Genomic DNA, 14,769 nt, shown 5'->3' with positions numbered 1-14,769 from the left:
TCTACACTGACTATTTTTGCGAAATTTTCGTACAGCTTTCCGTTTAAGGGGTAATAATGACCATCTCCATAATTTTTGGTTTAGTTTCCTGAAAGTCCTAATTCTTTCCCGCCTCGCTCAAAATCCAGATTGCGGCATAATCTGCCAGAAGAAAAAGAAGATAATTGAAATTTGACAAAATTATACGTTTTAGCCTGTAACGAACGGAAAACATCCAAGATCATTAAATTTTTCACTTTTTATCCCCGAAGAATATCGAAATATGCAGGCAATTTTAATGATGATGCAGACCTTCGGAAATTCCTATCACATAACGGATTGCACAATCTCCGTTCAATTTGGAATGATCTACAACCTTGGTCTTATGACTTTTTGCCGTATCTGTATCCCTTTTACGTTTGATTTTTCTCCATTAATCGATGTTAAGTCAATTTGGAATTTTCACATGCATAATTCATACCTTCAATTACTTATATGAAATACAGAATCATCAAACTCTTCACGAAAATTGGCCCACCCAGTAGCCATATGTGAGCCAAATGCTATGTATGTAGCTGTCACATAATTATCCGAAAAGTAATGTAATGTGAGATAATCTTACAAAACCTGTACCCTGTTCCACGTTTCTAACTCAATCTGACCCAAGAATAGATGACATATCATAGGACCACCCGTTTAGGCCACTAAATCCGGCGTGTCTTATGGTATAATCCTTTGTCGATATGACGTACGTTTAGTAGCAGTTAATCTGTAAATGAAGGTCTTCAATATTGTAAACACGCATATACTTTCGTATGTCGATCTATATATATTCACTGATGTCGATTTGTAGTGATCGAGAAAGGGTGGGTCTGCTATTGTAATCAGTACTCCCCACACCGACTTTGAATGGAAGTAGGAAAGGGTTCCTTCTCCAACTCCTGTGTAACTGTCATTAGTAAGGAAGGCCTACAATAATTGTAATGAATAGTTCACTTCTCGATTTGACTTGCAGAAGGCAAGTGAGCATGCAGTTTTGTTTAAAACTCCCCTACCCGATTGTGTTTGGCAGTAGGCAAGGGTACCCGCCATTATAAAGAAATGTCCTCATCTAAAATGTGACTGGCATTAGGCATAGTGGCCTGCTATTTTGATGGAAACTCACCAACTTGGTGTGACTGGCAGTAAGCTTGCTGGCAGTAGGAAAATGGGTCTGGCATTATAATGATAACTGCACAACTCAATTTCGAGTGATAGTAGGGTAATTGCCTGCCATTATAATAAGAACTCCTCAACTGTAATCTGTCTGGAAGTAGGAAAGGGGGCTGCCATTTTAACGAAAACTCCCCAAATCGATTCTGTCCGCGTAGTAGGCAATGGGACCTGCAATTATAATGTAAACTTCCCAACTCGATTGTGAATGGCAGTAGGCAAGTGAGCCTGCCGTTATATCACAAATCCGTAACAAACACTTTACATTGGAAACAACGTATAGGGACCTCCCCATGCTGTTTCTCGGATAACGCTAAGAGACATGCAATTTTAAAACAATCTTATTTACTGCATGCACACTATTTACTTCGATATTCGAATACAATGTAGAATACCGTAGCGAAGCACGGGTACATTCGCTAGTAATTAATATTTTTCATTGATAGTGACTCTCAGCAGAAGGGCGTCTGCTATTGTAATTATTACTCTCCACATCGACTTTGACTGGCAGTAGGAATGGGATTCTTCCCCAACTCCTTTGTAACTAGCATTAGTAAGGAGGGACTACCCTTGTAATTAATAATTCCCTTTTCGATTTGACTGCCAGAAGTCAAGGAGGCATGCAATTTTGTTCAAAACTCCTCTAACTGATTCTTTTTGGGAGTAGGAATGTGTGCCCGCCATTATAAACAAATTTATCCACTTGAAATGTGACTGGCATTAGGCATAGTGACCTTGCTATTATAATGGAAACTCACCAACTCGGTGTGACTGTCATTAGGAAAAGGGGCCTGTCATTACAATGATAATAGTACAACTCAATTTTGACTGGCAGTAGGGAAGGTGTCTGCTATTATAATAAAAACTCTTCAGCTGTAATCTGTCTGGAAGCAGGAAAGGGCGCCTGCCATTGTAACGAAAACTCTCCGAATCGATTCTGACCACACAGTAGGTAATGGGCCCTACCATTACAATGAAAACTTACCCACTCGGTTGTGAACAGCATTAGGCAAGTGAGCCCGCCGTTATCGTCACAACTCCGCAACTCGCACTTTATATCGGAAACAACGCTGTCCTGCTGTCTCTGGATAACGCTAAGAGACATGCAATATTAGGATATCTTATTCAATGCATGTACAGTAATTTACTTCTATATCCGTATACAATTTAGAATACCGTAGCGAAGCACGGGTACATTTGCTGGTTACTCATAATTGCAGTTAGAATGTGTTATATTTTCAACAAAATTGCTGCATGTAATCAGAGAATTGACTTAAGTATGACGCGTCCAGAATTCATGCATCATGTAAAAACTGTAATTTCACAAAGATATCATCCTCTGATCAAAAATCAAATATTGTATCGTTATTCAGTAGTTCCTGTAAATAAAAAATCGGTTATAACAGGTTTTTGTTAAAATATTATGTTAGAAATATTATATTTCTGTATAATAACATTAATATTTATACTAAATATCCTGGTAAAAACAACAAGCGTACTAAATTTGTTGTATTATTTATCATGTTTGTTTCTCTTTCTCTTGTTTCATTTTTTTCTACTTTCTTGTTATTTATTCAAAAAAATTGTTCTTTATAATGTGCATTAAGTTGTATAAAATCCACCTGTAAATGGAGGATGTCTGTTGGTGGTATTTTAAATAAATAAATAAATAAATAAATAAATAAATGTATTGCCACAATAGCTCTAGGATGGTTCCCCAGTTGCACTTCTTCTTAAATCAATAACCACTACTACCAATAGCACTAAACATTCCTTTATATAGTTCAATAATAAATTTAAAGGCGTTGTCTTCAAAATAAGACACTGACTTTTTAACGGATTAAAGGTGTAGTATAAATTCCTGACAAAGTCAGATGGCATATTTAAGAGCCCTTAAATGTTAGAAAGCAGCTTTGCTGCACCTTGATTAAATTCTACGCAGTATTCTACCACCCTGGGAGAATACGCATTCTAAGTAGACTCCTTGAAATGATACACTAATTCCAGATTCGTATCCTCTTCCTGCCATTCAGTCCTCTAAAGTTCCCACCAGACTGACATCACTTTAGCCTTGCAAATGCTTATTTTCGTAAAATAAAGAGCAAAAAAGCAAAGTCATCTCCGTACAGGCCATGGAAGCCCTTGGAGCGGTGGAAGATAAATGCTTCCACTATACGTAACTCCAGCACCTGATGGGGTAGAGTGAGTAGCTCTACGCCCGGCCACCTTTGGCTCCAGGAATTAACATGGTACTCATTTTTTCTATAGGCTGAGTGAACCTCAGGACTTTCTGAAGAGGAATCGAACCCACGTCCTTCCGGATGAACCAAGTACGCCTTTACCTCCTCGGCCAGGCAGGCCCTCATATCATATACGCTGCATATTATTATTATTATTATTATTATTATTATTATTATTATTATTATTATTATTATTATTATTATTACATGCGAATAAGCTCATTAAGACTATGCAAATGTCCGCCTCTGTGGTGTAGTCTTTAACGTGATTAGCTGCCATACTCGGAGACACGGGTTCGATTCCCGGCTCTGCCACGAAATTTGAAAAGTGGCACGAGGGCTGTAACGGGGTTCTCTCAGCCTTAGGAGGTCAACTGGTGGGTTCGATTCCCTCCTCAGCCATCCCGGAAGTGGTTTTCCGTGGTTCCCACTTATCCTCCAGGCAAATGCCGGGATGGTACCTAACTTACGGCCACGGCCGCTTCCTTCCCTCTTCCTTGTCTATCCCTCCCGAACGTTCTGTCCCACTGCAAGGCCCCTGATCAGCATAACAGGTGAGGCCGCCTGGGGGATGTACTGGTCCTCCTCCCCAGCTGTATCCCCGACCCAAATTCTCCTGTTCCAGGACACTGGACTTGAGGCGGTAGAGGTGGGATCCCTCATAGAGTACGAGAGAATAACAAGCCCTAGAGGTTAAAAAGATTAAGAAAGAAAGAAAGAAAGAAAGAAAGAAAGAAAGAAAGAAAGAAAGAAAGAAAGAAAGAAAGAAAGAAAAGGACTATGCAAAGTAGTTAGAGGCGTGCATTTTCCTTCTTTTGTGCCCATTCATTCTTTTACTTTGCGTTTTTGTCCTCCATCCAGATTGTTCCACTCTCCTTCTTTGGTCTTTCGTCTTGGTCAACTTGCCATTTCTGAATTTTTTCTACCTTGTTTTGGACGTCTGCTGGTGTAATTCCTTCCTGTTTCAAATTGATTTTGATTTCACCAATCCATTTCAATGCTTCTGTTTTGGCTTTACTCTTTGTTTCGTAGAATTCGACTATTTGTTTTCTAAGTTTGTCTGGATTCATTCTTTTAATATGTTCATAAAATCTTAACCTATATTTTCTAATGTCACTGTGAATGTTTGTGATTGCTTGCATGTCTGCCTATGAGTCGGTATTGTCCGTCGGCTAGCTCTGGACCTAGTATTTTTCTTATGACTTTGCGTTCCTATTTCTCAATGTTTTCAGTGTCAGCTTTCCTGTTCAAATTTAGCGTTTCTGACCCATTATTATTATTATTATTATTATTATTATTATTATTATTATTATTATTATTATTATTATTAATATTATTATTATTATTATTTCTTAATCTGCTTACCCTCCAGGGTTGGTTTCTCCCTCGGACTCAGCGAGGGATCCCACCTCTACCGCCTCAAGGGCAGTGTTCTGGAGCTTGAGACATTTGGTCGTAGGATACAACTGGGGAGGATGGCCAGTACCTCTCCCAGGCGGCCTCACCTGCTATGCTGAACAGGGGCCTTGCTGGGGGATGGGAAGATTGGAAGGGATAGACAAGGAAGAGGGAAGGAAGCGGCCGTGGCCTTAAGTTAGGTACCATCCCGGCATTTGTCTGAAGGAGAAGTGGGAAAATGCGAAAAACCACTTCCAGGACGGCTGAGGTGGGAATCGAACACACCTCTACTCAGTTGACCTCCCGGGGCTGAGTGGACCCCGTTCCAGCCCTCGTACCAATTTTCAAATTTCGTGGCAGAGCCGGAAATCGAACCCGGGTCTCCGGGGGTGGCAGCTAATCACACTAACTACTACACCACAGGGGCGGACATTATTATTATTATTATTATTATTATTATTATTATTATTATTATTATTATTTTCACATTATTTCTGACATCTGCTCATTGTTTTACAGATGTGGAATCGACAAGCAGCGGTAACCCTCCGAGGATTCCTGTGGGAACCCCATCTCCCGACATTGACCGGGATCTTGAGCGACTCAGAAGTAACCTCAAGGTGGAGCTGTGTTCCCGCGAACTGTGGAGAAAGTTCCATTCGCTTGGCACCGAGATGATCATCACTAAGGCTGGCAGGTAACACGGCTTCTGTTCTAATACAGGTGTGAGTAGGCCTACTGAAAACAAAATTTCATTATTCTCAACAGACAACTGCAATTTCCAAGTCTGAAGTAAGCCTACTGTACCAAATACAACCTCTTCCTATTTGTTTTTCTACTGATGTAACTTTTACAAGTTTTTTTGCATTTTGCATTTTGGTTCCACAGTTAAAAATCTCACACTTTTTTGTTTCTAACTTTGTGATTAAAATTTTCTGAAAAATTTTTTGAACGGAAAGAGCAGAATTTTCTCTTTTTAACAACGTTGTCAGACTGAGGTGGTTAAGCCACGCTTGGTTTACCCGGAATTACACGTTGTTGATTCCCTGTTAGGAAAATTTAGACATGATATTTCAATGTAGCCTCCGTGGCTCAGACGGGAGCGCGTCGGCCTCTCACCGCTGGATACCGCGGTTCAAATCCCGGTCACTCCATGTGAGATTTGTGCTGGACAAAGCGGAGGCGGGACAGGTTTTTCTCCGGGTACTCCGGTTTTCCCTGTCATCTTTCATTCCAGCAATACTCTCCATTCTCATTTCATAGCATCTATCATTCATTAATAAATCACTTTGGGAGTGGCGACCCCATCGTACTAACAGCCTATATCTGCTTCATTCATTCCATCCCTGACCCGGTCAATGACTGGAAAACAGGTTGTAGGTTTTCATTTTTCATTTCAATGTAATATCACTAGTATTAATCAAACTGCATCAAATATGAGAATCACTTCAATTTCTGAGAACAGCAACAGTCGTGTATAGAGGTAACCACTCTGTTCCTTTACGTGCCGAGGTTCTGTATAACGTAGGACTTCGTAATAGCCTATATTCCAAACAAAACAAAACCCCATGGCGTAACAGTCCCTAAAACCTTAGCCTACCAGGCGACCGCTGCTCATCCTGAAGACCCGCAGATTACGAGGTGTCATGGTCGACACGACGAATCCTCTCTCGGCCGTTATTCGTGGCTTTCTAGGCCAAAGCCACTATCTCACCGTTAGATAGCTCCTGAATTGTAATCACGTAGGCTTTAATGGACCTGGAACTAACCCGCAGATACGGGTAAAAATCACTGACCTGACCGAGAATCGAATCCGGGGCTTCCGGAGCCCTACACGACGGGGCCAGCCGATAAAATATTCCAGCTAGGAATATTCTGCTATATATTTCCACCTTATTTATGCTTTATTTCTGTCCGATAGGGTATTCTGCTATATATTTCCACCTTATTTATGCTTTATTTCTGTCCGATCTGCTATATATTTCCCCCTTATTTATGTTTTATTTCTGTCCGATAGTATCGCAATATTATTATTTATCCTTTTTAACGAAATAAATTAATTTGTGTAAAAACTACGAAATTATTTCCTTCCTTTACCCATTAACTGCCAATTTCTTCCTATTTTAAACTGATTCCTAGAGTTCTAAAAGCGTCTAGTAACAGAGAAAGAATAGCAATAATCTACCACGAGCTCCAAAATCGGATCTATCTTAAATAATTGCATAGGAAATCAGTTGTAAAAACAAAATTTTATTCGATATAATCCGTAGCTTAAAAGAAATAACTAATATGCTTCCAACAGTTCAACAATTACTTCTCGCTTGCAAATTCTGGACAACAATGGAAGTAATAAATGGACACTGTCAGTCTAAGGATTGCTTAAAAATTATATACAGGAAAATTAAGTTCCCGAATGGGGATAATGGTACGAGGGCAGATCAGAAAATAAGTTGCACTTCCCAGTTATGGCCATTTATTACACCACCTATACAACAGCAACACGACTTTACGACATACACTGTAACGTCACTTTTCCATATAGTTTCCAAGAGACTCCAAACATTTCTGCGAACGCACAACCAACTTGTCGATGGCGGATGCATAGAAATTTCTTCCCGCGTTCAACCACTCGGAGACAGCGGCCTTCACCTCCTCATCGGTCTGGAAACGTCGACCACCGAGCTCCGTTTTGAGCTTACCGAACAGATGAAAGTCACATGGCGAAAGATCGGGCCTGTAGGGTGGATGTTGCCAGACCTCCCACTTGAAACGCTGCAGCAGTTCTCGCGTTTGGCGGGCCTTGTGAGGTGTTGCGTTATCGTGGAACAAAATCACACCCGCGCTCAATTTCTCCCGGCGCTTCTCTTTAATCGCTTTACGCAACCGGAGCAACGTTTGACAATACGGCGCCGCGTTCATCGTCGTTCCTTTCGGCATGAATTCCACGTGCAGCAAACCCTCCATGTCAAAGAACACTGTCGCCATAACCTTACCGCCTGAAGGTTGAACCTTGGCCTTCTTTCGTTGTGGTGATGAGGGGTGCTTTTCGTCCCACCGACACAGATAGGCCTTATAGCAAGGATGGGATAGGAAGAGGCTAGGAGTGGAAGGGAAGCGACCGTGGCATGGTACCTAACTTAAGGCCACGGCCGCTTCCTTCCCTCTTCCTTCTCTATCCTTTCCAAAGTGCCCATCCGCCCACAAGGCCCCTGTTCAGCATATCAGGTGAGGCCGCCTGGGCGAGATACTGGTCCTCCTCTCCAGTTGTATCCCCGACCAAATGTCTCGCGCTCCAGGACACTGCCCTTGAGGTGGTAGAGGTGGGATCTCAGGCTGAGTTCGAGGGGAAAGCCAACTCTGGAATTTAAACGGATGAATAATGAAATGTCGTATGGCTTTTAGTGCCGGGATATCCCAGGACGGGTTCGGCTCACCAGGTGCAGGTCTTTCTATTTGACTCCCGTAGGCGACTTGCGCGTCATTATGAGGATGAAATGATGATGAAGACAACACATACACCCAGCCCCCGTGTCATTGGAATTAACCAATGAAGGTTAAAATCACCGACCAGACCGGGATTCGAACTCGGGACCCTCTGAACCGAAGGCCAGTACGATGACCGTTCAGCCATTTAAACGGATAATGAAATAATAATAATAATAATAATAATAATAATAATAATAATAATAATAATAATAATAATAATTTAAGAAACGAAGAAAGAAAATGTTATTTTTTAAAGATGCAGCTGGTCACATTGTTTGCACCTTCCCACACAAGTCTGGGAACTTGCTATCCAGATGGCCTGTTATGCAAAGCATCATAATTTTCCACTCACTATAATAGGTAGCCTATTTTTTTTTTCTAAAACTCACTTAATTATAAAATACTACAGTGAAGGGATTACACCTCTTAATACTGCACCAGGTGCGAGCTTGAACGTTTGTTTTAGTTTATCATCTATTGTTGTTTGTCGGCTGACTGTTAACTCACATACCACGAGCATCAAATAAGCTCCCATAAAAAACAAAAGAAAAATGAAAGTTCACGCATCCCTGAGCAGGGAGAGCTAATTATTCTGGTGACGTCACGAGCCTACCTTCTCTCACTCAGCACCTTAATAGCCGCCCATTTGTCACGTTTTAATAGTCCGCATTTTACACGGTCCCTCTTGTTCAACAGAGCTTCCGGACCTGGCGCTAACTTCAAATACTACATATAGGCTACGTCAGACCAACGTTGCTACAGTATATTCGTCTTTAAATACATTATTAGAAAATCTTCAGCGAGACTGGAACTACAAAACGATGTGCCGACCTGGGATTTACATTGCTTATAGTTCTCTTTTGTCAGGTAAATCTATTCTTGGTATTAACTGTCCTATTTCAACAACAACAACAACAACAACAACAACAATAATAATAATAATAATAATAATAATAATAATAATAATAATAATAATAATAATAATAATAATAATAATAATCTTTCTTTCTTAATCCGTTTACCCTCTAGGGTTGGTTTTTCCCTCGGACTCGGCGAGGGATCTCACCTCTATCGCCTCAAGTGCAGTGTCCTGGAGCGTGAGACTTTGGATTGGGAGAAACAACTGGGCACAAGGACCACTACCTCGTCCAGACAGCCTCACCTGCTATGCTGAACATGGCCTTGGTGGGGGATGGGAAGATTGAAAGTTATGGACAAGGAAGAGGGAAGGAAGTGGCCGTGGCCTTAAGTTAGGTACCATCCTGGCATTCACCTGGAGGAGAAGTGGAAAACCACAGAAAAAACTTCGAGGATGGTTGAAGTGGGAATCGAATTCCCTCTACTAAGTTGACCTCCCGAGGCTGAGTGAACCCCGTTCCAGCCTTCATACCACCTTTCAAATTTCGTGGTACAGCCTAGAATCGAACTCGGCCCTCCGTGGGTGGTAGCTTATCACACTAACCACTACACAAGGGAGGTGGACCCAGTTCACTTCTGCCAGGCAAATATCCTGTCCTATCTCAATAAGAAGTAGAAAAATAAGAAGAAAAAGCACCGACATGCTCAGGTAGCTAAAATCATTCACCAAAAACTTTCTGTAAAATGTGGATTTTTTCATTCATCAACTGCATAGTGGAAATTCACATCTCCACCCGTTCTCGAATTCATACAAGCTTCTATGGGACCGAGACGTCATAACTGATGTCACGCTTGGCAACAATAGGCCAGATATTTTTCTAATCGATAAATAAAAATGATCCACATCCCCTATAGAAATTTCTTGTCCAAACACCTCCAATTTGCGAACAACAGTAGCCAAAAATATATCAAAATACACAGAACCGGCAATAGAAATACAACGCCCGTGTAAACTAGAATCAGTCATCACAGTTCCAATAGTGATACATGTAGTGGTATAATTCCGAAAAGCTGGCACAGCTGTCTGGCCGCATTATAGCTGCATCACCACACGAACGTTGAACTACACTCTCGTGGGCACATTGGCACATTGTCAGAAAGTTTCTAGGAACGACTTTTCCTCTGCTTTAAACTAAACAGCGTGAAGATCCAGCTACCAGTTCCAGAGATACTGAAGGACAGATTCCCGAAAAGCGCAGATGAAAAACGCGTTTATGGACATCATTTGTGCACATTTGTTGTATGTTGTAATTATTTCTGTAATCTATATATATAAAAGCAAGTCGGGCTGGAGCGATGTATATATAAATATTTAAAAATGAAAAAAGACGTGAATTAATGAGGCACTTCCAGAAATCTCAGAAATTTGAAACTTGGTACGGGGGAAACTGATGACCCCAGGATCCCTAGAAAAATCGGAAATTCTCAAAATTCCCTGAAGGGGGCACGCTGGGGGGGCTCAAATTTTGGGCTCAGCATAAGAACACAGTCGTATAGTATAACCAAAACGATAACCTATAGGTTTCGTGGGCTTAAAAATTTTCGGGAATTTCCTCATTTTTATCCCCTATCCCCCCAAATCAAGATGGCGGCACAACCTGCCAGACGAGGTAGACAATTGAAATTTGGTGAAATTATAGCTTTTGGTCCCTAACCGACGGGAAAATTCCAAGATGTTCAAATTTTTCATTTTTACCCCTAAAGATATCGAAATATGGAGGCAATTTTAATGACTGTGCAGACATTCCTTTTGAGCTATTTTTTGGCTAAACGGTAAGTCGTATCACAAAACGGATGGCACAATGTCCCTTCAATTCGGAGTGATCTACAACTTTGGTCCTGTGACATTTTGTCGTATCTCTCTCCCTTATACGTTAAATTTGGCCGTATTTCTGGATTGTTGGTAAATTTGGTGATTTTTACAAGTATATTTCATTGTTTGACACACTTATAAGAATGATAGGATCATCACGTTAGGTGCTCACATTGGCATGATTAAGGGACATATGTGTACCAAATTTCATGATTCTAGCTTATACATAAGTAGGCAAAATGTAATGTAAAATGTTAAAAATGCACCCAAATTTCACCCTATTCAAAATTTGAACTCAATTTACCCCCTTAATATGGGAGATACGAGGATATGGTTTAGTAACAAACATTTAGAGCAATAAATGACGCGTCTGATGGCGCAAACCGTTTCTTAATATCATAAACCGTTTAGGAGATATGAATCTCGAAGTGGAAGTCTGCACTTTTCAACGTGCTCATGCTTATCCGTCATCTATCTATATATATAAAAGCAAGTCGGGCTGGAGCGATGTATATATAAATATTTAAAAATGAAAAAAGACGTGAATTAATGAGGCACTTCCAGAAATCTCAGAAATTTGAAACTTGGTACGGGGGAAACTGATGACCCCAGGATCCCTAGAAAAATCGGAAATTCTCAAAATTCCCTGAAGGGGGCACGCTGGGGGGGCTCAAATTTTGGGCTCAGCATAAGAACACAGTCGTATAGTATAACCAAAACGATAACCTATAGGTTTCGTGGGCTTAAAAATTTTCGGGAGTTTCCTCATTTTTATCCCCTATCCCCCCAAATCAAGATGGCGGCACAACCTGCCAGACGAGGTAGACAATTGAAATTTGGTGAAATTATAGCTTTTGGTCCCTAACCGACGGGAAAATTCCAAGATGTTCAAATTTTTCATTTTTACCCCTAAAGATATCGAAATATGGAGGCAATTTTAATGACTGTGCAGACATTCTTTTGAGCTATTTTTTGGCTAAACGGTAAGTCGTATCACAAAACGGATGGCACAATGTCCCTTCAATTCGGAGTGATCTACAACTTTGGTCCTGTGACATTTTGTCGTATCTCTCTCCCTTATACGTTAAATTTGGCCGTATTTCTGGATTGTTGGTAAATTTGGTGATTTTTACAAGTATATTTCATTGTTTGACACACTTATAAGAATGATAGGATCATCACGTTAGGTGCTCACATTGGCACGATTAAGGGACATATGTGTACCAAATTTCATGATTCTAGCTTATACATAAGTAGGCAAAATGTAATGTAAAATGTTAAAAATGCACCCAAATTTCACCCTATTCAAAATTTGAACTCAATTTACCCCCTTAATATGGGAGATACGAGGATATGGTTTAGCAACAAACATTTAGAGCAATAAATGACGCGTCTGATGGCGCAAACCGTTTCTTAATATCATAAACCGTTTAGGAGATATGAATCTCGAAGTGGAAGTCTGCACTTTTCAACGTGCTCGTGCTTATCCGTCATCTATATATATAAAAGCAAGTCGGGCTGGAGCGATGTATATATAAATATTTAAAAATGAAAAAAAACGTGAATTAATGAGGCACTTCCAGAAATCTCAGAAATTTGAAACTTGGTACGGGGGAAACTGATGACCCCAGGATCCCTAGAAAAATCGGAAATTCTCAAAATTCCCTGAAGGGGGCACGCTGGGGGGGCTCAAATTTTGGGCTCAGCATAAGAACACAGTCGTATAGTATATCCAAAACGATAACCTATAGGTTTCGTGGGCTTAAAAAGTTTCGGGAATTTCCTCATTTTTATCCCCTATCCCCCCAAATCAAGATGGCGGCACAACCTGCCAGACGAGGTAGACAATTGAAATTTGGTGAAATTATAGCTTTTGGTCCCTAACCGACGGGAAAATTCCAAGATGTTCAAATTTTTCACTTTTTACCCCTAAAGATATCGAAATATGGAGGCAATTTTAATGACTGTGCAGACATTCCTTTTGAGCTATTTTTTGGCTAAACGGTAAGTCGTATCACAAAACGGATGGCACAATGTCGCTTCAATTCGGAGTGATCTACAACTTTGGTCCTGTGACATTTTGTCGTATCTCTCTCCCTTATACGTTAAATTTGGCCGTATTTCTGGATTGTTCGTAAATTTGGTGATTTTTACAAGTATATTTCATTGTTTGACACACTTATAAGAATGATAGGATCATCACGTTAGGTGCTCACATTGGCACGATTAAGGGACATATGTGTACCAAATTTCATGATTCTAGCTTATACATAAGTAGGCAAAATGTAATGTAAAATGTTAAAAATGCACCCAAATTTCACCCTATTTAAATTTTGAACTCAATTTACCCCCTTAATATGGGACATACGAGGATATGGTTTAGCAACAAACATTTAGAGCAATAAATGACGCGTCTGATGGCGCAAACCGTTTCTTAATATCATAAACCGTTTAGGAGATATGAATCTCGAAGTGGAAGTCTGCACTTTTCAACGTGCTCATGCTTATCCGTCATCTATATATATAAAAGCAAGTCGGGCTGGAGCGATGTATATATAAATATTTAAAAATGAAAAAAGACGTGAATTAATGAGGCACTTCCAGAAATCTCAGAAATTTGAAACTTGGTACGGGGGAAACTGATGACCCCAGGATCCCTAGAAAAATCGGAAATTCTCAAAATTCCCTGAAGGGGGCACGCTGGGGGGGCTCAAATTTTGGGCTCAGCATAAGAACACAGTCGTATAGTATATCCAAAACGATAACCTATAGGTTTCGTGGGCTTAAAAATTTTCGGGAATTTCCTCATTTTTATCCCCTATCCCCCCAAATCAAGATGGCGGCACAACCTGCCAGACGAGGTAGACAATTGAAATTTGGTGAAATTATAGCTTTTGGTCCCTAACCGACGGGAAAATTCCAAGATGTTCAAATTTTTCACTTTTTACCCCTAAAGATATCGAAATATGGAGGCAATTTTAATGACTGTGCAGACATTCCTTTTGAGCTATTTTTTGGCTAAACGGTAAGTCGTATCACAAAACGGATGGCACAATGTCCCTTCAATTCGGAGTGATCTACAACTTTGGTCCTGTGACATTTTGTCGTATCTCTCTCCCTTATACGTTAAATTTGGCCGTATTTCTGGATTGTTCGTAAATTTGGTGATTTTTACAAGTATATTTCATTGTTTGACACACTTATAAGAATGATAGGATCATCACGTTAGGTGCGCACATTGGCACGATTAAGGGACATATGTGTACCAAATTTCATGATTCTAGCTTATACATAAGTAGGCAAAATGTAATGTAAAATGTTAATAATGCACCCAAATTTCACCCTATTCAAAATTTGAACTCGATTTACCCCCTTAATATGGGACATACGAGGATATGGTTTAGCAACAAACATTTAGAGCAATAAATGAGGCGTCTGATGGCGCAAACCGTTTCTTAATATCATAAACCGTTTAGGAGATATGAATCTCGAAGTGGAAGTCTGCACTTTTCAACGTGCTCATGCTTATCCGTTATCTATATATATAAAAGCAAGTCGGGCTGGAGCGATGTATATATACATATTTAAAAATGAAAAAGGACGTGAGTTAATGAGGCACTTCCAGAAATCTCAGAAATTTGAAACTTGGTACGGGGGAAACTGATGACCCCAGGATCCCTAGAAAAATCGGAAATTCTCAAAATTCCCTGAAGGGGGCACGCT

The 14,769-nt window shown here is 40.3% G+C and overlaps 1 protein-coding gene across 1 annotated transcript in view; it reads left to right on the top strand.

Moving 5' to 3' along the window:
- The window catches only part of LOC136871019 (T-box transcription factor TBX15), a 309,959-nt gene that overhangs the window by 145,910 nt on the left and 149,280 nt on the right, over nucleotides 1-14,769 (top strand). The window contains exon 2 of the mRNA XM_068229112.1: nucleotides 5,349-5,526. Within this exon, the coding sequence (XP_068085213.1) occupies nucleotides 5,349-5,526 (178 nt within the window). The remainder of the gene's footprint in view (nucleotides 1-5,348; nucleotides 5,527-14,769) is intronic.

The sequence above is a fragment of the Anabrus simplex genome, chromosome 1, assembly GCF_040414725.1.
Source record: "Anabrus simplex isolate iqAnaSimp1 chromosome 1, ASM4041472v1, whole genome shotgun sequence".
NCBI lineage: Eukaryota > Metazoa > Arthropoda > Insecta > Orthoptera > Tettigoniidae > Anabrus > Anabrus simplex.
Note: the sequence above shows the minus strand (reverse complement) of the source record. Positions and strands in the feature narration are given on the sequence as shown.